This window comes from Sinocyclocheilus rhinocerous, unplaced genomic scaffold (genome assembly GCF_001515625.1).
Source record: "Sinocyclocheilus rhinocerous isolate Xijiao unplaced genomic scaffold, SAMN03320098_v1.1 scaffold271, whole genome shotgun sequence".
Taxonomy (NCBI): Eukaryota; Metazoa; Chordata; class Actinopteri; order Cypriniformes; family Cyprinidae; genus Sinocyclocheilus; species Sinocyclocheilus rhinocerous.
Genome location: NW_015657574.1, coordinates 1529528 through 1555304, shown reverse-complemented (window position 1 = coordinate 1555304; position 25777 = coordinate 1529528). Strand labels below are relative to the sequence as shown.

The following is a 25777-nucleotide window of genomic DNA, read 5'->3' as shown; positions in this document are numbered from 1 at the left end:
ACCACATCTGAGCAATAGTCATATTTTTTGGAGAAAAAAAGAATGAATAAATTTAAAAAAACATTTTTTTGTAATTATACTCTGTTTAGTTTGATTTATTTATTGTGAAGGCATTGTGTAAAAGTGTGACAAAAAGAATCTGCCAAAAATAAAGTGAATAAACGCCCGCCACATATTGAATACAATGGGCTTAGATTAAATGAATGCGTCTACAGAGTGAACATTTCAAAGTTGTTATCTAACAGTTTCTCACTAGAGGGCGCTAAAGTAACAACAACAAACCATTTCGTTTGTTTTTTTTTACAGAAAGCTAGTGGAGAAACGTGTCATGATGTTCCTGGAGTTTTATGTTGTCTATATTTTCTCCACTTGGACTGGATATGTCAGATATGTAATCGCATATGCATATGTTTTAGTAATTTAGTTTTTCTGTGGTTGTGCCAGAAATGTATTTTAAAGAGTGCCAATGAAATCTATAACACTGCAAACTTACAGAGTTTTAAGACATTGCCCCTATATTATTTTCAGCATCGTGGCAGAAATGCCTTAAAACAAACAAATGCTTCTATGAGTTTGTCTGCAGGCAGCACATGAACAAAAATCTAGTGTTTAGACTTCTTGCACTCGACTCCTCCCAGAGGTTGTTTGATTGACAGCTGTTTTGAAGGCTTTGGGCTGCTTACCAGAGGCGTGAGAAGGAGGTACTCCTTTTCGGAAATCACATGCTGGAGTTTTTTTCACAGGCAGAAAGTAGAGGAGGAGACAGAGCTCAGAGTCCCAAGACTGTTCCTGTCCCAGCTCAAAGCATCCCTGATTGGCTGCCTGGCTCTTCGCTATGGAACAGCCCACTTCCTCCACAGCCCAGCAGTTGTATTTTAACCTCTTTGGCCCTGTGCATGCTTTTTCCGCAAACCATGTGATTGTTTGAGTTTGTCTAAGCTTTGCAGCCTTGACAGGACTCCTTTATCAGCTTGCTTGCCCACTCGTGCTGGAATAGTCTGGAATGCCGCAGCTGGATCCAGTGATAACACTCTGGTTTGGGAGCTGCACACTGCACAGTTTCCTGTGACAGCAGAGGAGACGCTTGCAGAAAGCAGAGAGGGAGGAGTGGCTGTACAGGCTACGTTTTCCCACAGGACAGGTCTTGATATGTGTAGAATACTGAAGCAACTCTATTTTCAGGTGCTTTTTTCTCTATTATGTTTTCTTACTAACTTTGCCACTGTGTTGTGCTCAGTAGTAGCTGGAGATGTTTGCCGTCACTGCCTCTGTGCTCCGGCGGGGAGCTTTGAGATACCGGGACAGCCAGTGCACCATGGCAACCATTGTATCTGGAAACAAGACCTCACAGTGAGTTCGAGGGCCCCTGCAGATCAGGTGGATCAGGTGCCTTTTTAGGCCAAGGACCTCCTTTTTTGGATACAGAGATGTTACAAATTGTATAAAATTGAATGTTGCATTTTTATGCTCATAATATATTAATTTCATTTTTTAAATCTAATTATTAAATGATATAATAATTTATTATTAAGTCAGTATATACACGTTACACTACTACCTTTGAAAAGTTTCAGTAATTTTTTTTAAGAAATAATTTTGATCAAACGTGACACTTTTACAAAGACTTTTACATTATTACAAAATTAAATGAACGTGTTTTTGTTTTTTTTGCTTTCTGTTCATCAACAAATCTTGAAAAAAATAATTATACCAAAAATATTTAATAGCACAATTATTTTCAACATTGATAATAATAAGAAATGTTTCAAATCAGTATATTAGAATGATCATGTGACACTGAAGACTGGAGTAATGATTTACCAAAATCTTCTTTGCCATTAAAGGAATATATTACATTTTCAAATATATTAAAATATAAAATAGTTCTTTAAATTGTAATGATATTTCATAATATTTCTGCTTTTACTGTGTCAAATAAATGCAGCCTTGGTGAGAATCTTGCAGACCCCAAACTTCAGTATATAATATGTAATAATCTATTAATATAATTATTTACATACTTTATATTTACATTGCACTGCAATTGTTATTAATCATTATCAATGTATATTATATTTTAATTGTCCTTAATACACTTTATGAGAAGGACATTAAAACATTTAGGTGAAGTTCAGCTTTATCAACTTGTATAGTACTTTTGTTAAATACATGTGTTCATTTATTATTTGAGATCAAACAATAATTCAAAATACCCTTTTTAGTTAGATTTAATGCCATTCTTCACTTTATGTCCAGACAGGTGAAGGAGCGACTGAAGAAGGAGGTAGCAGAGATGAAGAATCAGTTCCCAGGCTTCAGGCCCGGCTTGGTTGTCCTGCAGGTCAGTCTGGTCCTCTCTCTCATTATAATAAACCTTGTGGTGATAGCTTGCTGTATAATTTTTTTTCTCTCCTGATAATCTGACTCATCTTTCTTCTCTATTCTTTTTTTCTTTCATTCTACTCCAGATGGTCATTTGGTAATGTGCCATTTTCTTTTCTCTCCCGGTTGTGGGTGTTGTGTTAAAATAGATAATCTCCCTATGGCTTCATGGTCATGTGTTGATAAATGCATAAGTGTGCAACGTGAAAGAAAGTTGTGTTAGTTTAAGGTCACCATGATAAGATAACATTGATATGGTGTGTGACTCATATCTTGGACCATAATAATATCACTGCCCGAACTGTGTTTGTTTTGTTGTTCTTATAAATATTTTTGGTCTGTTTTGATCAAAACATTTTTGACCATTAAATAACCAGATTTAAATCTGAAAAAAAAAAAAAGCATTTAAATTTCGGTATCAAAATGCAATATTATATATTACAAATATTTTTATAATGTTTATGTATTCATGAATGTTCATAAATATAAAATGTATTAAATATATAAAGCATAAAACATTTACACCAAAATGTTTTTTTTTATATTTACACATATATAGTAGAACATTACACATACCTTTGAGAAAAACATTTTCACAGAAATATTACAACATTAGACATTTACATAATACACCATTATTTTGTAAAATTGAAACCAGTATTACATTTGAGTGAGTTGTTTGCTGATTCTGTTTTTATAGGACATAAACATTTAAAATGTCTAAAATTATTAAACAAACAATATATAATTTATGCACATTTTTACTTTTTGTACTCTTTTCACACACTCGTATACCCTGTGTTTTGTTGTAGGTTGGGGACAGAGATGACTCAAACCTCTACATCAGCATGAAGCTCAAGGCAGCGGCTGAGGTTCAGTGAGCTGATTTAATAAACAGAAATCAAGTTTATCATAAACCTCTTGCTGACACTGTCTTCCTCTCTTGCATAGATTGGGATCAATGCGAACCACATTAGGCTTCCCGAGACAGCCACAGAGGATGAAGTAAGAGAAACATGCCCCAAGCAATAACAACAATGTGATTCGCCTTGTCTTGTTTTACGTCCTTTCTCTCTTTATATGTCCATGCGGCATTACTTACAACTCATTATAATGAAAATTAGAGCCTTTGGACGTCTTCAGTTCATATCAACTTTGAACCCTGCAGTTCATTCGGATCTAGTTTTGGTCAGTGTTTGGTATAGATAAATGCATTCTGAGCTATTAAATAAATATGGCAAATGGCAAATAGCAAATGAAAAATTTTGTGACAAAAAGGATTCGATTCTGAAGGCTGATCCCACTGATTTTCTTAAGGTCCTGCGAAGTATAGTTGCAGTAAATGAGAATCCTGCAGTCCATGGCCTCATCGTACAACTACCACTTGACTCTATCAACACAATAAACGCAGAGAAAGTAACCAATGCTGTGGCCCCAGAGAAAGATGTGGATGGGTAGGTGTTATTTGCTTGAAATGTATGTTTGAGAAGCAAGTCCAGAAAAATGGGCCTGATAGTGGATTTATTTAAACTAACTGGAATAGACAGGTAGTGCAGTCTTTTTTCTTTACAAGGTCAAGTTGTTGCATTTTACACACTTTTTTTCCCCATCGTTTGATCCATTGGGCCTCTGCTAGGTCTAGTTTCCAGGTCTAATCACTCTATTTGGCTCCCTTATCTGTTTTTTCCACTCAAAAGTCAGAAGGCCAAAGGCTCTTTTTGTTGATGTTTGTGGATATTGGCCTTTTTACTGATTTCAGATGAGTTGTCTACGTAACAATAGTTTTGACGGGCAACTGAGTCTAAAATCTGCACAAATAAGCAATATCCACATACAGGCTCTTGAGACATCCTATGAGAGTTTCATCAGATTTATGCTTCATACTTATGGGAAATAGATCACTTGCGTTACCGTATGTGATTAAAAATGTGTTTATTGTGATTACTGACAGGAGCTATATTGAGCTTTTTGACTAGAAGCTGCTGGTTATCATTTTAATAGGAAACTTTTAATAGGAAAGGTGAAGCAGAAAGACTGAAATGTGCAAAACTGTTTGTCAAGATTGTTTCAATAATATATTTCAAATCAATAATACGATCTTGCAACAGTGCTGTCAGTTTGCTTCTTTAAAGGGTTAGTTCACCCAAAAATTAAGATTCTGTCATTAATTACTCACCTTCATGTCGCTCATTTTCAGAACACAAATTAAGACATTTTTGATGAAATCCGAGAGCTTTCTGACCCTGCATAGACAGCAATACAACTGACACATTCAAGGCCCAGAAAGGTAGTAAGGAGATAGGTAAAATAGTCCATGTGACATCAGTGGTTCAACCCTAATTTTATGAAGCTACAAGAATACTTTTTGTGTGCAAAGAAAACAAAAAGAACTACTTTATTCAACAATTTTTCTCTTTCGTGTCAGTCTTCGACACACGTTCATGAGAGTACCACAATGCATGCATGTGATGCTGCCGACGCAGGAAATGGCGTTCTGACGTAGAACGTCCATCTCTCTTAGTTCATCATCTGTATATTCTGGTTCGATTTAAGTAAGGCTGGGCAAAAATTGTAAGTCATACTCTCTGTCGAAATCTTCAGACATGTTTACATGTTTTTATGCACAGTGTGCATCTTCCTCTGCTTGTAAACAAGGCGCAGAGCATCCGGGTTCTATGTCAGAACGCAGCAGCACCACACACGTTTGTCATGGTACTCTTGTGAACGCGCTGCAAAGACTGACATGGAAGAGAAGAAATGGTTGAATAAAGTTGTTATTTTTGTTTTCTTTGCACACCAAAAGTATTCTCGTAGCTTCATAAAATTACTGTTGAACCACTGATGCCACATGGACTATTTTAACAATGCCCTTACTACCTTTCAGGCCTTGAAAGTTTCAGTTGCGTTGTTGTCTATGGAGGGTCAGAAAGCTCTCGGATTTCTTCAAAAATATCTTAATTTGAGTTCAGAAGATGAACGAAGGTCTTATGGGTTTGGAACGACTTGAGGGTGAGTAATTAATGACAGAATTTTCATTTGTGGGTGAACTAACTCTTAACTCAAATCACACTGTAAAAAAAAATAATTTTTAATGCTGGTGCAAAAAAAAAAAAACTCATTCCTGCTCTAGATAAAAGAAAGAAACATGCCTCTTTCAAAAACGTTACAGTTGCCATATTAGGTGTTGGAATTATTCTATAAATATGATATAGATCTTATAATATGCCAACATTTTCAGAAATACTCTCTTAATGTATGGCGATTATTATTTTTTAAAAACCTCCACAGAACATTGTAACTGTATATTATTTCATGTGTCTTCCTCTCAGCCTGACCAGTATAAATGCAGGGAAGCTGTCTCGTGGAGACCTGGGCGACTGTTTCATCCCATGCACTCCTAATGGCTGTATGGAGCTCATCAGTCAGACCGGTGGGTAGAAATCTTGTGAAGCGCTACCCATGAGCTCTAGCTCTCATCAGTCAGAATCATAGCGTGATTGTCTAGGAGGCCTTCGTACTACAGCACAATGAGTGTGCAGTGTGATTGGATAGGTGTAAAAATCTATATATACACACATACACAGACAGAGCGGTGCAGTCTGATGACTGGGTGGTGAAATGAGCCGTCAGGAAAGAAAAGAAGGATCCAGAACATTCTTTTTTTTTTAGCAGCACATGAAGTTGCGTCAGAAAGGGCACGTCGCAGAAAGATAAAGAAAAGAGCTCTGATTTAAAACCCAGCGAGTTTCTTTGCCGTCTACTGCCTACATGGGCAGCATCTCTAATAAGCATAGAAATAAATAAAAATATTTGGTACAATACCTCATTTTAATTATAGAGAATGTTTTATTGGTACTTTGCTTTTTAAGGAAATTCACTACTGTTTAAAAGTTTGGGGTCGGTAAAATACATTTTTGTAAATCCTTCTATGCTCACTAAGGCTGCATTTATTTGATCAAAAATGACAGTAAAGCACAGTAATGTTGCGAAATATTAGTACAATTTAAATTAACTGCTTTTCATTTAAAAATATATTAAAATGTAATTCATTCCTTTGATGGCAAACATTTCTTTAGCAGCCATTACAGTCACATGATTCTTCAGAAATGATTCTAAAGGATCTGTTAGTTTGGTGCTTAAGAAACCGTTTGTATGATTATCAATTTCGAAAACAGTTGTACTGCCTAAAAGTCTTGTGAAAACCATGATACTTTTTTCAGGATTCTTTGATGAAATAGAAAAATGTTAACATGATAAACATCTTTACTGACACTCTTGGTCAATTTAATGCATCCTTGCTAAATAAAAGTATTAATGTCTAAATAAAATAAAATAATAATTACATTAAAATTAATAAATACATACCTTTTGAACAGTAGTGTATACTGTAATGTACAACCAAAATTTCTATCACCATGTTGACCATCTGGTATTTTTTTTTATGCTGAGCATTCTGCCTTCACAAAATATACATGTGATGCTGCTTTAACAATTTAGCTCAAACAAGGCAGCACAATTAAAATGAGACCTTTAGAACAGGCTTGGTGTCGATAGTGCACGTTAAAATGCTCACTGGGTTTTGGAACGGAGCAAGTGTGATTCATGTGTGCAGGTGTGAGTGTGATGGGGAAGAATGCTGTCGTGATCGGCCGCAGTAAGATCGTTGGAGCGCCAATGCACGATCTGCTCTTATGGAATCACGCCACAGTGACCACCTGTCACTCAAAGACCCTTGACCTTGCTGAACAGGTTGGTTTCATCTGCTTCTCTCACGCTCTATTTTAAATCCCTTTTCCCAGTTTTGAACATGAGCATTTCTTCAGCTAGATTTTACAACAAAGAAGAGCTCATGATTCTGTTGATGAATTTAGTGGTTGCTTTATCGATATTGAGTAGAGACCTTGACCTGGCATGCAGTCCGGTTTAACGAATGGAGTAGGTGAATGTTGGAGTAACTTTGAGCATCTTGTTTTCTTTAGGTGGGCAGAGCAGACATCTTGGTTGTGGGTGCTGGCAGAGCTGAGATGGTGAAAGGAGAGTGGGTGAAGGAGGGGGCGGTGGTCATAGACTGTGGTATCAATCATGTACCAGGTCTCTCTGCTTGACTCTATCTAATTTGTTTGAAACAGTAATGGAATATCAAATAGCTGCTGGTTTTATCTCACATGTTTAAATTTAAATGTTTACCTTTGACTCTCACACAGACAGCAGTAAAGCCAGTGGGAAACGGGTGGTGGGGGATGTGCACTACCCCTCAGCTAAAGAGCGAGCTGGATACATCACCCCAGTGCCTGGTGGAGTCGGACCCATGACGGTAGCCATGCTGATGAAGGTATCATATCAGGGGAAATATCAGGAGCAACTGACTTTGTATGCTTTGTTTGTGCACGTAGACCCAATAAGGTAAAACAAGAGTGGACAACAATTTTATTGGCAGCAAATCCTACTGACAAATTAATACTTGATTTTTTTTTTCTAGTTTGTATAAATAGATGACAAAATAAAAGACCAAAAGCAATCATTTTAAATGCTACAATTGAATTTAGGCATCACAACATCACAACAGTTCAAAGTTTTAAATTTTGAAAGAAATTAATACTTTTATTACGCGAGGACACATTAAATTGATCAAAAGTAAGATCAAAGACATTTATAATGTCCAGAAGAAAATCCAGAAGAAGAAAAAAACATACACACAGAGTAATGACTGCTGAGTTCATCATGGGAGTAAATTACATTTTAAAATATATTAAAAAAGTAAACAGTTCATTTAATTTGAAATAATATTTCACAGTATCACTGTTTTTACTGAATTTTGGCAGATAAATGAAGCCTTGGTGAGCATAAGAGACTTCTTTCAAACATTAAAAAAAAACATACTTGTACAATACTGTACAGTATGAAAGGGCTTTTTTACAAATACTTATGATTTCTCATTTGGATTTTGACCAGAATACAGTAGAAAGTGCAAAGCGGTTTCTGCAGGCATACACTCCAGGAAAATGGAACATAGATTACACAAAGAAGAAACCCCAAGAGCCTCAGCCGAGGTACTGTTGTGGCATGCATGCTTATATAAAGATTGTGTAATTAAAGCATATTGTGTAAAGTGACACTTTTGTGACTCTTGCTTACCCATGTGAATGTCTATTGCATTTTCTCAGTGATGCTGACATCTCCTGTTCATGCCAAAGCAAACCAATTGGTCAGCTTGCAAGAGAGGTGGGCTTGTTTTCTGAGGAAGTGGAGCCATATGGTACGAGCAGGGCTAAGATACGACTGGATGCTCTGAAACGCATGGAGAAACAGCCTGATGGGAAATATGTGGTTGTCACTGGGTAGGATGCATCCTGAAATATAATTATGTGCATTAGCATAATCTTATAGTGTAGTAACTTTTCACAAGCGCCAAATGGGATCTTACAACACTTCATTAAGCATGGATCACACACTGCATTCACATCCAGCTTAAGCTCTGTCGTCGAGCAATTCAACAACAAACATAATGCTTTCAAAGTCAGTTCATTTTGTTATTGTGACCAGAATTACTTCCACTCCATTGGGCGAGGGAAAGCGCACCACCGCTCTCGGACTGGCTCAGGCTTTAGGGGCCCACCTGAATATCAACGCTTTTGCTTGCGTGCAAGAACCTACCCCAGGATCCTGTTTTGGTGCTAGGGGTGAGTGAGGGACAAACTTTTTTCCACCCAGGTTTCTAAGATTACAGTGTGTGCGGAATTATTAGGCAAATTGATATATATCATTGGAAGCCAATTTCCACTGAATAAGAAAAAATCCAAACTTATTACACACCAAGTCATAATAATGTGATAAAAAATAATGACATAAAAAGTCATAATAATGACTTTTAAAGTCATTAAAAGTACAAAATTATAAGATGAAAAAACCCTGACAAACAGTTATATAAATAAATTGAGATGAAAATTATAATTATGACAAAAGTCAATAGTCATACAAAGACGGAATTATTATGATATCAACTACGATGAAATTGTGACAAAAAGTTGAAATTATGAGATTTAAAAAATTATTTATGAGACGCTATAAAATCATTGCTGATTTACAATCTCATTGATCTATGTGAAAGCCTGTTTCAACTTCATTTCTCACAATTGTAAACTGATTTCAAACATTTGTGAATTTATTTCTCATAAACGCGACTTTATTTCTTAAAATTGGGACAGTGCAGCTTTATGTCTCACAGTGTGGCTTATTCCTTATTTTAAAGTTTATTCACAAAACTAGCAATTACGCATTTTATTTTAGACTCTGAGACGAAAACAGGCTTTTATAACACAAGTGTATTATATGTTTTTTTTTCTTTTTCACTTGAGGTCATGGGTTCATTTTGTTCACAGGGATTGCTGTTGGAGGTGGATATTCTCAGATTATCCCGTTGGAGGAGGTTTGTTTGAGACCCTTTTGCAAAAGAGATTTTAAAATATATCTCATCAAATGGAACGTGAATATTTTCCAACACATTGATCCCAGGTCAGCTTTCAGTCTTCAGGTCAAAATGAGCTAATTTCTGCTGCCAGTAAAGTGGTGATGGACACTATTAAAGCACATGCTCACTATGAGACCAAGCTCTCTGAGAAGGTCAGGTTTGTGTTTGATATGTGTGTGTGTGTTTATACTCATGTGTTTGTACAGTTTGCGTTTGGTATGATCTCACACATTTAAATCTTGCAGGTTTTGTTTGACCTGTTGGTTCCTCTCAGAAGGGGGCAAAGGTCCTTTTCTCCAGCACAGCTCAACCGAATGAAGGTAAGTCATAGAAAACACAGTCTATAGTAAGATATTCATTTCAAATCCATTGCAGAAGTATGATGACATGGTCACAGTGTCCTTCATGACCTGTAGAAACTGGGCATTGAGAAATCCGACCCCTTGGCCTTCACAGGAACCGAAATAAGACGTTTTGTCCGATTAGACATTGACCCAGATACTGCAACAGTATGTATCTGTGTCATAATTTCAATTTGACCTAGTGCCTTTTTTGAAAATGTAATTAAGGGTGATTTATTCTTTTTAATGGGTGTCTGCGCTGTTCAGGATCCTGGCTCTCTGGAAAATGAGATCATGGCTATACTGTCACTCAGCAGCAGTGTGGAGGAGATGCAGCAGAGGCTGGCCAAGATAGTAGTAGCTACAAGCAAATCTGGAGATCCCGTCACCACAGAGGATTTAGTCAGTATGTGTGTTCACATGTTTGTGTGTCTGTATATGTGTGTGATCTAATCTACACAACCTTGTCATCACAGGATGTGAGTGGTCCGTTGGCCATGCTATTGAAAGGTACCCTGAAACCTGTCTTGATGCAAACTGTAGAGGTAAGATTTAATAGCGCATAATGTTACATGACCACTGAAAATGTCATTGTCATATTTTCTGTATAAATATTTTAGAATCACTGCACACAGAATCCTTATTATTTATTTATTTCAGCTCTGTCAGATTCTGTCTCAGCACATCTCAGTCTTTCTCTCTAGGGTACACCAGTGTTTCTTCACACCAGCCCATTAGCTGATATTGCCCAAGGCAGTCCTTCCATTCTGGCAGACAAACTGGCTTTAAAAATGGTTGGATCCGAAGGTTTTGTAGGTAAAGAAGGAATCTAGTTTATATATATAGGGTTGTCAATTAAAATTTTTTATCTAATTAATTACATGATGTGTCGATTAATTAATGGCGGTAAATGTCTTTATGAGTCATTCATTCATTCATGCGAATCGTTCAAACGGCTGATTCATTCAGGAATTTAGTAAACGGCTCAGGCCCTGTCCCAAATGTAACACTTCATGTGCACTTTCGGTCTTGAGGACTTAAGACTGTGTTATACTTTCCGCATGAGCAATCCGGACGCGAACACGGACAGCGCGGACGCTGACTACTTGTATTTATACTACCGAAAGCATACGCTGATGGTCCGCTCTGCGGACGTGTTCCATACATGCGCATGCAGATCGGCTTGAACAGTAAACAAACATGTGAACAAACAGTTGCCCAGAGTTATTGCACATCTGGCTGTCTTTATATTGTTTTATCGACGGATTGTACAGGTTCGAGTAGCAACGGTCTTCTTCACACAGCCTGCGCATGCGCAGTTGGTGCTTTTGTAGCCTACTGACCGCGCGGACACAAAAAATGGGAGGCACGCAGATGTCCGCGAAGAGCCTCCGCGCACACTCTCCGATGACGATTTTTACGTCACGCATACCATAGCGGACCTTAGCGGGCTCGTGCAAGTGGAAAGTATAACATCTCGGGTGAAATATCGGGCAGGCGTCTCCACGCGGCCCAGTAGTCTGCCAGAGGTCTTGGGTGTTCTACGGTTGAAACGTACACCTGAGTACACCAGCGGGAAAAACTATAATGGGAAGATGTCCGATTGTTCTGTCGGGCCTGCCCACTGCCCCAAAAGTGGGAGCCTTGGAGGCCGTCATAAACGGGCCATGCTCGCATGACCCTTGGGCTTTTTCTCGAACTCTGAAGGCTGGAACGCGCAGAGTATCCGAGGAGGTGCTCGTCGTAAGGACTCGATCTAAAACTGCCCGAGGCGCAATATGCGGCGGGACCGTCAAGATCGGAGTCGGGAGGCCACAGCGAGAGAGTCGAATACGCTTGTGCGGTTCGTACACTCTCTCTAAAGGAGGGCCTGGCCTCCGAAGACGAGCAGAGGAATTAGGAACTGCTATTAGGGGCCTGAGGACGAGAGGGCTTGGCCGTTGAACTCAGGTCTAACCGCTTGCGTTGTAGCTAAGAACACAACCTTTTTTCTTTTTTTTTTTTTTGCTTTCGTACGGGCGACAGATGATTCGCTTCCTGAAGGAAATGAAATCTGATGAAAATAGCGCACAGCACGCTATATAGCTCACCTACTTGCGCTTTGGGGGCGGTGCTAAGCGCTATTTGGCCAATGAATTGGCGTGATGGTATAAGGGCTTCAGACATTCGTCACACCGAAGGTGTTCCCAAAGCGATGACGTCATCGCAGCATCGAAGTGAGCCTATGAGAGGGAACACAGGCTTTACAATGGCCGCTGCGTGCGCGTGTCCGTTAAGTCCACGAGACTGTAGGGCAGGGGTAGGCAACATCGGTCCTGGAGTGCCGATGTCCTGCAGAGTTTAGCTCCAACCCTGAAAAAAACCTCACCTGCCTGTAGCCTTACTAATCCTGAAGACCTTAATTAGCTTGTTCAGGTGTGTTTGATTAGGGTTAGAGCTAAGCTCTGCAGGACATCGGCACTCCAGGATCGACGTTGCCTACCCCTGCCGTAGGGTGTCCCATTCATCATTTTAACATTCAGAAGGGTGCTCGCGAGCGCCCCCTTCTGCTGAGCCGGCAAGCCTGCGAGCTAAGCAGCCAACTTCTAAAGATGGTCCTCACTGCAGAACACAAGATCCAGGGGGCGAGGTTGGATCCAGATCCAACTCCTCCCACCTTACATATACAGTGGGTACGGAAAGTATTCAGACCCCCTTAAATTTTTCACTCTTTGTTAGATGTGGATCCAACCCCACCCCCTGGATCTTTGTTCTGCAGTGAGGGGCTACTGGACTTCTACCTGGCAGTCAAAGCGGCATTATGTCACGAAAGTGCAGACTCTTGAGGAAAACCGTGAGGGTTTAAAGGGTTAAATGTACAACAGTGAGCGCAAGCTACATTAAAGTGATTATTACGTTTTGAATATGGATATTTTTCTTACAAAAACGCATTGATTCGCTACAGAAGGCCTTTGTTCAGCCCCCGGAGCCGTGTGAGACAGTTTTTTTTTTATGGATGGGCACATTTTATTTTAACTGGTTTTGGACTGATGCATGCAACACCCACTGAGTGCCATGAAACCGCTTGAAAGATCAAAGACAATTTTTAATATAACTCCGACTGGATTCGTCTGAAAGAAGAAAGTCATATATACCTAGGATGACTTGAGGGTGAGTAATTTATGGGCTAATTTTCATTTTTGGGTGAACTAACCCTTTAAGGTGCCATTTGGGACAGGGCCTCGCTTTATGATGGGGCTTTGATTCAACTGATTCGTTCAAAACGTGGATTCATTCACCGCTGTTTTGCTCGGAGACACACAACAATTCTGTTGTGGCTTTAATATTTTTGTTGGAAAAACTGAGCAAAAACAGACAATATTGTGTTTAAAATATAAAACAATATTAACTTCTTATTTACTGAACTGTTGTAGGCTATAAAAACTCGTGGTATTCGGACATAAGCAGCAATCGTGTTGCTCTCGCTGCTCGTGTGATATCGCCTATCATATGATATAAATATTGATTAGCTGATTGGCATTTCACCATATTCTAATTTGTTGAGATAGTGAGTTGGTGGGTTTTTGTTAAATGTGAGCCAAAATCATCACAATTAAAAGAACCAAAGGCTTAAACTACTTCAGTCTGTGTGCACTGAATTTATTTAATACACAAGTTTCACAATTTGAGTTGAATTACTGAAATAAATGAACTTTTCCACGACATTCTAATTTATTGAGATGCACCTGTATATATATTAACACATTTGCTTATAATTCTGTAATGCTGTACATTCTGCATAAATACACTACTGTTCAAATGTTTCAAAAATTAATTATTTTATTCAGCAAGGACACATTATATGATCAAAAGTGACAGTAAAGACGGTTTTTAATAGTGCAATTGAATTTGCAACTTTGATAATAATAATTTTTTAAAAATGTTTCCTGAACAACAAATCAGCATATTAGAAAGTTTTCTGAAGGATCATGACACTGAAGACTGGAGTAATGGCTGCTGAAAATTCAGATTTGCCATCACAGGAATATATTGCATTTTAAAATTTATTCAAATAGAAACCGGATTTTAAATACAATTTTAAATTGTAATAATATTCCACAATATTGCTGGTTTTACTGTGTTTTTGGGCCTTGGTGCGCAACCTTGTTGCATTTTGTTGACTTTTGAACCGTGGTGTATTATCACATCTAGGTTTAGGTTTGTGTAATAGAAACAACAAAAACTAATGCACAAGTCGTCACAATATTCAAACTCTGTCTAATCTACTCTTTCCTGTCTTTGCAGTCACTGAGTCTGGTCACGGGGCTGACATTGGCTTGGAGACATTTTTCAACATTAAATGTCGCTGCTCAGACCTGCAGCCAGATGTGGTAGTGATGGTGGCCACTGTTCGTACCCTGAAGATGCATGGTGGTGCCCCCCCTGTGAGTCAGACCCACAAATTTATAGACAGCTTTTCATTATATATTCACTTGAGCCTATAACACATAGATTGTGCTTATTAAGCACTCTTGTGCTTGTTCTCACAGAGGCAATATCTCACATTGTCTTTACACTTGTTTTCTTTCTTGTTTATAGGTCCAAGCTGGTTTGCCCCTTCCAAAAGAGTATTCACAGGAGGTAGTACACTCTTTCAAGTTGTGTAACCATTTTATGTACAATTCTGAATGTTCATATTTGTAAGGGTTAAGCCATATTACTGCAAGAAAATTTGAATGATATTTCTGAAAGTGAGTGGATGAGTTTAGTATATTTTACATGAGATATTTTCTGCAAAGCAGAACCTAAAGCAGCTGGAGAGAGGCTGTTGTCATCTGAAGAGACAGGTGGAAAATGCACAAGCATTTGGTTTGCCAGTGATCGTAGCTGTCAACAAATTCAGGTACAATATCAAACAGCAAACCAAAAGTGCTGTCTGTGTGTATTTTGTCTAGCTATTTGTAACTAGTCACACATTATTATCAATATCCATCCATCTATTTTCCATACCGCTTTATCTTCTGCAGGGTCATGGCGGGGATTATTACCCATGTGTACTATTTTATGCTTTTTCACTCATATATCTCTAATTATAATCTAATAATTACATTTTACGAGCTCACGAGCCAAACTGAACCACACACAGTACTCCTACTCTGAGTGAATGTGTGTGAAAATGGGCTCTGATTGTATTTGGCGTAGCTCTGATACTCACGCTGAGCTGGAGCTGGTGTGTGGCCAGGCGAGGCAGGCTGGAGCCTTTGAAGCAGTGCAGTGCACTAACTGGTCTGATGGGGGCGCTGGAGCGCTGGCTCTGGCAGAAGCTGTTCAGAGAGCAGCTAAACTACCTGGACAGTTCAGGTTCCTCTACGACCCACAGGTGAGAAGTGGCATAGTGGGTAAGATTTGCACTGGCAACTTCAAAAAAAATGTAGCTTTAAATCCCACTTTTACAACTGAAACTGATACTAAATGTACTGTACTTTGCTTTGTGTAAAAGCATCAGCTGATTAACTAGGTGTTAGAGGAAGTGAAAGGATATTTGTTTGCGGCATCATTAAATTCCTTATACAAGTACACAGTGGAGCAATTTTACTTTCACTCTGGATTTTTCATTACCCAGTGTCTTTGTGCTCTTCTTTCCCACACATATTCTGAGCTCAATTAACACTTTATATATAGAGCTGTTTCATTAGCAGCCAATGACTTTATAATGCATGAAATCTTTTTAATTGACAAGGCCTAAATATAACCAGCATGAAAACTTTTCATAGCAAATTAAGGCTAGGAGGAAGTCTGTATGTATTAAGTACAGAAAGGTTCCACTGGTGGAATAAAGCCAAAATCCATTATTCATACTAATGCATTATTAAACACAGATAAATGGCTATTTTCAGATTCCAGCTGTCGATAAGTTAAGGACTGTGGCACAAAAGATGTATGGTGCAAAAGATATCAAGCTGTCTCCAAAAGCAAAAGAAAAGCTTGCGCTTTATACAAAACAGGTAAACTTCATTTTCATTATAATTCTGTTTAATTATATATACATATAGCAGACTAAGAAATAGTATTCATAAACCTCTCCGATATTTGTTTACTTATAGAACATACTTTATTAATGAGATGTTTGTCATCAAATACAGTATATACTTTAACACTAATACTAATACTCTGTTAATTGATGTGGGTTGTACTAATTAAACAACTCATTGAAGCAACTCAGAGTTTTTAAATAAAACATTGTATGACATATTGTGGATGGAAAATTTTGTGTAACAGAGTTGAAAGAATGAGTTTGTAATGTATGCCTGTCTGCCTGAGGCAGAGTGTAACATTCTCTCTTATTCCACTTCTTTTTTTCATCATCTTTGTTTTTCCTCTTTTAAAGGACTTTGGGAATTTGCCAGTTTGCATAGCTAAGACACACCTGTCCTTGAGTAATGACCCTATGTCGAACTTCATGCTGCCCATAACTGATATCAAGGCCAATGCTGGAGCAGGTTTTCTCTGCTGTCTGACTGAATCGGTGAGCTTTATACTCCATATCTATATATATAATATTAGAACTAGATATATTAATACTCACGTTCTAAATTTGAGGTCAGCATGATTTTTTTTATTATTATTTAACAAGGAATTTGTTAATTAAAGTGAAAAGGCGATGACAAAAGTGAAGACATACTGTTACAAAAATCTATTTTTTTGTATATAAATCTATTTCAGCTTTCTATTTCAGGACCATCTCTATTTCAGAAAAAAATCAGCTTTGCCATCACAGGAATATAATACATTTTTAAAATTTATTAAAATAGCAAACAACCAATTTAAATTGTAATGACATTTCACAATGCTACTGCTTTTACTGTAGTTTTGATCAAATAAATGCAGATTTGGTAAGCGTTAGAGACTTCTTTCAAAAATATAAAAAAATCTCCAAATGTTTTAATGGTAGTGTATGAGACTATATTCCCATTTATTATTTTTAGCGACTTGTTCAGCATCATAATTTACAACTGATATGTGTCTCCGAAACTAATTTAAACAGAAACATAAGACACAAATCAAATTTATACTTTTAACTGGTGGTGTACATAACTGCATCAAATGAGCCCAATCACATTACACCATCTCCCCATACCTGAGGAAGGAAAAACATAATAGCAAGTGATTGTTGTTGTCAACCATTGTTAATGATTACTGGCTGAACACACTAAAGGGAGATAAAATGATGAGATTACATGAACACTGAGGTGGTTGACCTCTAATCAGATGATGTCATTGGTTTATTTCTGTCCTCCTCAGTCAGTCACTCATCGGTTGAGCCTACAGTGCAGAAAAGAAAGAGAGAATATTTGGTCACACATGTTGTGGATATTTTTATCCAGACACGTTGCTAGGCTGCATGCCTGTGCTAAAAATGAGCTGTTCAACAAAATCCACTGGTGGTCCAAGTGACCTTATCCAACAGTTTTGTTCATTATGTAAGTCAATTTATTAAACCGCTCTTCAGGGTAGCAGTCATTTTCATATGCGGTTTCGTAACTTGGCTCAGCATGATTTTGTTTAGCTCATTGGACTGTTTTTATTTTATTTATTTTTTCTGTTCATTGCTTCAGCTAGCTTTTTTTGTCTTAGGGGAAAAAACATAATTGGGTGTATTATTAAGACAGCAAAATAACTCCTCCATGATAACACCAGATTGACTAATTTCTTCAAACTCTCCAACAGACAAAAACAGAAATGGATGATCCCATGTGGCCTTGTTTCCATGGCAACAACCTTTACAGTGAAAGCAAGTAGTGCAATGGTTACTCACTAAGATGGGCAAGCTGAAATTGGTTTAATTAATGGCCAATCAAACTTTTAGTAAGTGGAAAGAAACAGTTTCCTTTTAACATGGCTAAATGATTTCTAAAACCTACAAATACTCTTAAGTCAAATAGTGGCATCATATTCTAGCTCTGTATGATCAACATGTATAGTATTTTCAAGTATTTTCATGCAACTGCTGTTTTTATTTGCTATAAAAGCAACTAATTATGTATTTTTCACTGTATTAAGTGTAAATTTGTAAAAGACAAATGATGTTGCTCTGTATTTTAATTCACTCCAGATCTCACAGTTATTACGCAGTGCTTCTTGATCCATATGATATTTTTAGACATGACTGAGCTTTAGCAACACAGAACCAATTGTCTGTCAGTATTTTCCCTATTACGCTAACGTTTGTCAGTATCATTGAAAGGCACTGTTGATTTTATAGATAATGTGTAAATATATGAGATAGCGTAATGTCTATATGTTTACTCTATATGCTGTCTTATTTGACTCCAATAAAATCTTGGCTTAGCCTTTAATTAAGTTTCCAGTTGCTATAGATACTAAGCTTGCCAACCTGATTGTAGACTATAATTAGATAATTGTATATTTGTCCAGCTTGTTAGTCCAGTTTATTTTTAGCCTCTTCTTCAATACACGTTACCCAGCAGCCATTGCTGCTGTCCAGTAGTCAATGATCACTGTCAATGTGTCCCTTACAGTTATCTGAAGCTGTGTGACTAGAAAAGCATTCTGTTTCTATGGGGTAAAACCATGTGCGTATACCATGCTGTGCTGATATTGAATTTGAGCTAATCAAAAATGAAACCCAACATTTCGGAGTCCTATTTTAACAAAGGATTGCTGGTTTATGTGTTAATTTGGTTTAAAATGTTATTACATTCATACATAGAAATGTTAAACACCTTTGTATGCAGATACTTACAGAAACTCATATAAAAGGCGTTATCATATTTTAGTACATTGCGCTTTGTAAAATTAAAGTTGAATGGGTTTGTCACCATGAAAATAGAGCCATATTTGCTAAGTGGGATACTGAGTGTGCATCTGGCCTGTTTGATTCAGGGGTTAGTTCAAGACATTGCCACCAGGTTTATCAGTATGAGGCAGCCTATTCAAGTGAACCGGAGTAAACTCCGCCAGACCTAAATACATTTGTGTGGTAGCTTTGTTGAGTACTTTGTATGTTTTTGGTGTTCTGGTGCGGCTTTCAAGGGCATATTTTCCTCAGACCTCTGGGACCTAACGTCACTGAGCATTAGCATTGGTGGCTTTGGGCTTGAAATAACATTTCATGCATGAGATGTCAAGACTTGTGTCATATATATCCTGAGTGAAAGAAGCAATCCCTCTTCTGAACGAAGTTTAAAACATGCCTGAATGATAAAAAAGGCTGCTGTCCGACTAAAAGGTCCATAAGGAAATGTCTGCTACTGACATAGATATAAATTAGACCCTGGGAAAATAAGATAACAGGTCATATTTGCACATTTGTCTTTTGCAAACATCAAGCAAGCCTCCAAATGACAATTAATTTATGTGTGCTATCTGCTCATCACGGACATTTCATTTAATTCCAGATTAGATTTTCAGTCGTTATGTGTCATAGAATAACAGTTACTCTTAAAAATAAAAGTTCCAAAAGGAAGTTTTCACAGCGATGCAATAGAAAAAAAATCTTTTTTGGTTCCACAAAGAACTTTTCAAGGAACAGTTCTTAAAAGAACTATTTTATTTCTTAGTGTGAAGAATATTTTAATAATATAACCAACCTTTTTCCAGACCCTTTGGTGGAATGGAAAGGAATGGATGGAGCCATCAATGCCAATAAAGAACCTTTATTCTTTAGAGTGTAGCCTGCAAATTTAGCCCTTTTAGGTTAGGGTGATTTTTTATTTAAATTTTTTTATTTTCTAAACAAAAATGTAAAGAACTGTTATGTTTTTGGGTGTTTATATATACACCCCAAAACATAACAGTTCTTTACTACCTGTGCATTGCATTAAATGGGTTTACGGCATACCTGCCAGCCAATCAGAATCCAGTATTCCGACAGACCATGGAATATATATATATATATATATATATATATATAAAATCGTGTGTGTGTGTGTGTGTGTGTGTGTGTATGTGTGGTTCAGGTATACAACAAAGATGGCAATATCCAAAAACCTTGTCCTTGTATGGACATTTTTTGGCCCCCATGAGGAAACGATCTTATAAATCATACAGAGTGAAGTTTTTTGAAAATCTAAAAATGCAGAAAGTTTCCTGTAAGGGCTAGGTTTACGTGTAAGGTAATAAAAATACTTTGTACAGTATAAAAACCATTACGCCTATGGAATGTCCCCATAAAACATGGAAACCCAACATGTGTGTGTGTGTGTGCGTGTCACAATAATCAGTTTTTACACACATTATTTATAACAATTTATGACGATTATAATTGTCCCTTGTTTTGGCATAATTTTCATCAGGACCAACATTCTAAATAGAAAATAAATGAACAAAACTTAGAATGCTTGGTAACCAAGGAGACAAATTTGCCAGTTATGAGATGAAATGCAGGCATTTAATGTGCTAAGAAAAAACAAGGTAGCCTAATTATCACATAAACCAAATATATTATTCATAATTTCCAGTTAAGTTGTCATACCTATCAAATATTCAAAATTATTTGAAAACGATGTACACTAACCATTAATTGGACATTTTGAACATTGTAAGTAGATAGCCTAAATTAAACTAATGGAAGTGTGAAATGCGTTCCAGGGGCCAAAAGTAGGCTACTAGTTGCCTTCTTGTTAGTGTTTTTTTCCCCCGACTTTTTTTTTATGGATAAAGGTGGGGAAAACGTGTCAGGAAATTGTGTATGGCGAGTGTGTATGGTCGCCGTGATGGATATCAATAATATCTTCACATTAGCAGAGCCTCCTCCATGTTGATTGGATGGGTGATCGGCACGCTCACGTAAACCGTCAATCAGTTGGTCGTCATGGAAACAGGCGCGTAAAGTGCTGTGAGTCGGCGCAAGTCTCTGAGCGCGGCAGATCTGTGAGGGGATTTATAAACGCTCTTGGAATCTCATCGCCCCAGACAACCGTGAAAATAGTTTACGTCGTGCTCTGTGCTTTACAGGTAGGTGTTTTAACTTATTATTAATTAGTACATTGTTGTAGTACTTTTTTAAATATTAGTTAACATGCTGTTCTGAGTTATCTTTAATAACCATATAGATTAAGTTAAAGTAAGGACCGTTTGCATTCGTCTCAAATTTACAGACGTCACAAACAAAATAGGGTTTTGTCGGAATAGCCTTCGAGTTTTGACTTTGCACTGAGATACATTTATTCCTGTAGCCTATCATTTAAAGAAAGTGTTGGGAGATAAAGTTATTATTTGCACTTAATTGTATTTAGTTCACTTTTACTGTTAGCAAAACGCCTATTGAATTCTTTATATAGCCAAAATGATGTTTTTAAAGAGACTTTTCATTGGTGTCACACCCAGTGTGAGTTCATGTTGTTTGTGCTATAAACATTGTAGCACATTGCAGATGTCATCTCTCAGTATGATCAAAATATAAAGATTTCAAATTAACAATAGCCTATATCAAAAAGCTTATTACTGAACACAAATCAGGCAATAGATATGTTTCAATCAACAAATGAAATACAGAAAACCTTTAACTTCACCAAGACAATGTTTTGTGTTGGTTTGCAGCATCTCCACATCTTTAAACTGACGATATGTAAGCAGAGAAAACACCCGCTTGTGTAATTGATCCAGTATTGTCAGTTTGGACTATTATTGACTTTGGTACAGTTTGATTAACCATGTCCACACAAGAGAAAGAATTACCCGACAGTCAGGAGAGGGGGTGTTTGAAGAGAAAACTGACGGGTCCACCGAGACTTTTGCTGGGGAAGTCAAAATCAAGGGAGAAACTGGAAGGTAAATCTCAGAGAAGGCAAAGACAAGGTAAAAGTTGTGATAGCACAGCGGAGAATAATGATCAAGAAAATTATGGAAATGAATCCTCACTTATTACCCACCACAGCCCAGAAAACCCCTCAGAGGAGAAGGAAACCCAGCCAGATGCTCCAGGAGATACCTCAGGAATTCTTGTAACATTGGAGCATAGTGAAAGCAAAGATGAAAATATGGAAAGCAAAACAAAAATGACCAGAAGCACTTCAAAAACATCCATTAAAAGGACGTTTTCCTCACTCTTCAGGTGTGGAAATAGGGAGGAATCAGAGAGAACAGAAAACGAGACTTTGAATCCTCAAAAAACAAAGAAAAACAGAAACAAAGCTCAACACAGTATGTGTAACTCCATGGATGAGAATAAACTGAGTGATGTAAACCAGGAAGTTCCAAATGGGACAAGTAAAACTAGGCCTTTCTTTACATTATGGCCCCTTTGTAAGAGATCTACCACATCCAATGTCAATCTAGGAAGGGGATGTAGAGAGCAAGACAATAGCATGGTTTTTCAGGAGATAACGGCAACAAAAGGTTTGACATTTAAAAAGATCTACCACATCTTTCCAAGAAAGAAGAAAGCATATCATATTGATCAGTTTGAGTATAATGCTCCCAAGGAATCACAAAAAGAAGAAACTGATCAACTGAATCAATCACCTGAGGCTGCTTTGGACAGTTCCAGTATAGAAAAAGAAGAGAACCAAAAGGAAGAACAAGACATAAAAGCGGAATGCATTCCAGAGACATTTACATTCAGTGCAGAGGTGAGCGTTAACACACATATTGAGTCTGACCACATGGATGAGAAGAAGGAAATATGTATTGACCAAGATGTTAATATAAATAAAGAAGAAAACCAGGTATTAAAAACTAATGGTGTTTTGGATTCTGAGGTTCCTCCGTCGTGTTGCAGTGAGTTTCCAGGCACATCATCAGGTGGTGATCTGCTAGTCTTAATTGAGAAGCCTATTAAAAATTATGTCAAATGCAAGCCAGTGATTACTATAGAGCAAGCATATTCATCAGAGGAAGAGAACATGAATGAGACGCCTCAGTTTGATGGTCTCACAGTGAATGGATCCTGGCAACATTTAAGAATAAACAGCCTAACGATCAACACACTGCATCCTTCTGACCTAAATATGTCTCCTGAACTGGACCACAGCCATTGTAATGAGACCTTACTGATTCAGACGGCAATTTCAATGGTGCAAGCAGCCATTCGTGGCGCTGTGGAGCAACTCACAATCGAACAGCAGCACAATCAGATAAGTTTGGATAATGCGTAACCACACATATCTATATTCTTTATTCAGCAAATGGTTTCATATTTCTCTATGATGGTATAAATAAAGCTGTGTGTAACAGATGGAAAAAAAGAGAGGAGGAATTGGTGTGTATAAACAAACAATTGTAATATTTATTATTGATGTCGGATTGTGGAAAAGTTTGTAATTTTATGTCATTTTAATGCTGTAAGTTTGTACTTGCATGATTAACTTTTGTCATATATTCATTAACGTTACCTTCTATTTTTCCTATTTTTTTATATGGCAATGTCACTGCAGTCTAGTTTCTATAGCAATGAATATCCCACAGGACTCTGAGAAGGCAACAAGCCACATGCTTATGATATGTTGTGTGAAACTGCCTTCCATCACCATTTAGGGCAACGTTTTTAATGAAAATATGTGGTCTGAGAAGTACCCAGGTGTGCATATAGGATGCTCTTTTCAGATTTAAATGAGGCCCTAACTAGGGCTGGGTATCGATTCAGATGTTCAAATTCGATCCGATTTCGATTTTCAAGCTCTCGATTCGATTCGATTTAGATTTTCGATTCGATTTTTGATTTCAATTCTCGATTCGATTTGACTATATGAATGAATATAGATTTAATACAAATCCTATATTTATAAAAAATGAACAGTGAACATAAGATTACAAATGGTTAATTAATAGGAAATTAAGAGCCACAAACCTGTATATTAAACACTTTTTATTTTAGGTACACTTGGATACAATAAAACAAAACCCCACTATATATTTCAAATGCATACAATGAATAGACAGAATTTTGATGCAAGATGAAAAACTGATGCTGAAAATTGGACAAGTCAGAACAGTCGCATGCCTTGATCAAACAGGATCAGGTTATTTTATGTTTAAGACAAAACAAACATAAAATCTCACAGCATTAGCTGTAACACGGAGGCTGCAAGCCTATGAACGGTGTAGGAAAACTAATACTGGCTTTTGGGTGATAGTTCACCCAAAAATAAAAATTCTGTCATCATTTATGCATGTATGAATTTCTTTTCTTCTGTTGAACACAAAAGAAGATATTTTGAAGAATATGGATAACCAAACTGTTTTGGTCCCCATTGACTTCCATATATTTTTCTCCATACTATGGAAGTCAAGTCAATAGGGCCCATCAACTGTTTGGCATATAGCTTTGTTCTTGTCCACAGTATCTTTGTCATCGTGCTTGCGAAATCTAAAATGCTTCCATACCTCTGACTTTTTATGTGAAGGCTTTATTAAAACTTTAATAAAAAACTTTATTAAAAGTATGTCATCTTTTGTCAAATTCTTAAAAAAATTATATTTTATAAGCTTTTTAAAAATTGTAATTAAAACGACAGAATAAGAACAAGTAGAATAAGAAATATAAGTTACCAATCAAATTAAATCAGTATTAACAAAATGAATTTGTAGAGGTGGCACAGAAGAACACAAAAGTGGCTTGGTGTACTTTCAGACATTTAATGAGGCTCAGAAGTGGAATGAGTGCAATTAAATCCATAAATTCATGATGATATTAATGTTTTAAATATAAAATTTTGAATATAGAAATATTAAATGATTTAAATAACTGAAAAGATACTTTTAAAATGAAACAAACTGCCAGCAGGTGGCGGTAAGTCACTGATTTTTATCACTGAATCATTCATTCAATTGATTCATTCAAACGGCTGATTCATTCAGGAATGAAGCAAGTGACTGTATTTATGAATGGGTAATCATGAATCACTGACTCACTAGATTCATTAAAAAAAAAACGTTCATTCATAAACGAAACACCGCTGTGTTTGAATGGAGATACGCTGCGGCTCCGCTGTGTCTTTGTTTTAAACTATTTTCGACGACGAAATAGAGCAAAATCAGACAATAGTGTTATAGTCAGACAATGTAAGTCACTTAATATTAACTGTTTGTTTATTGAATTGTATTGTATTAAATCAGTATCACATTTACAAACTCCCTTAAAAAAGCTGGCACTCATCTTAGTTCATCTCGATCTCACATTTATAATCAACGAAGCTCTCTACACTGCGCAATGAATCTCTCACTTTGCTTATGAAAGGATTCATGAGATATGTCTGTGATACATTACTCAAAGCTGCAAAAACACGTAGAAACATTTGAAGCTCCCCTGAGCGCAATCACAAGTATGATGATGATCGGGTCAGTCACACCGGTGCTCCTAAAAAAATGTTTATAGTCGCACGCAGTAGTTTTCAGTCGCAAATGAAACTGAAATAGTCGCACTGTAGAGCCCTGCATCTAAACTTTTCTAAAGACAGCAAGTTCCCCTCAGACATGGATTCATAAACTACCCCTAAATGAATCGCGATTTGTTTAGCATCTCAACCGATTTGAATCGTCACATATTTGAATCGATTTTCAACCAGCTCGCGGTTAATCGTTACATCCCTAACAATGAGCAATAGCTACATTTGCTACAAAAGTTATTAATCTTTGTTAAAAAATA

The 25777-nt window shown here is 37.1% G+C and overlaps 2 protein-coding genes across 5 annotated transcripts; both read left to right on the top strand.

Moving 5' to 3' along the window:
• Positions 1-825: 825 nt before the first annotated feature.
• LOC107721369 (C-1-tetrahydrofolate synthase, cytoplasmic-like) lies at positions 826-18534 on the top strand. 4 transcript variants are annotated; one of them, XM_016529351.1, is made up of 27 exons: positions 826-1141; positions 1241-1350; positions 2257-2341; positions 3195-3254; positions 3334-3387; positions 3700-3836; positions 5712-5812; positions 6995-7131; positions 7362-7473; positions 7587-7714; positions 8335-8432; positions 8547-8720; positions 8926-9062; positions 9762-9808; positions 9895-10002; positions 10096-10170; positions 10267-10359; positions 10459-10593; positions 10668-10736; positions 10896-11007; positions 14476-14615; positions 14770-14811; positions 14973-15073; positions 15373-15550; positions 16068-16175; positions 16559-16696; positions 17899-18534. In XM_016529351.1, the coding sequence occupies exons 2-27, from the start codon at positions 1250-1252 to the stop codon at positions 17968-17970; spliced, it is 2742 nt and encodes a 913-aa protein (XP_016384837.1). In that variant the 5' UTR covers positions 826-1141; positions 1241-1249; the 3' UTR covers positions 17971-18534. The 4 variants fall into 4 exon arrangements, with proteins under 4 accessions (XP_016384837.1, XP_016384836.1, XP_016384839.1 ...); XM_016529350.1 differs by having other exon boundaries at positions 1238-1350; XM_016529352.1 differs by lacking the exon at positions 826-1141 and having other exon boundaries at positions 1312-1386.
• Positions 18535-21744: 3210 nt separating this feature from the next.
• LOC107721288 (uncharacterized) lies at positions 21745-23408 on the top strand. The gene has a single exon (XM_016529222.1). The coding sequence runs from the start codon at positions 21846-21848 to the stop codon at positions 23286-23288; it is 1443 nt and encodes a 480-aa protein (XP_016384708.1). The 5' UTR covers positions 21745-21845; the 3' UTR covers positions 23289-23408.
• Positions 23409-25777: the final 2369 nt, after the last annotated feature.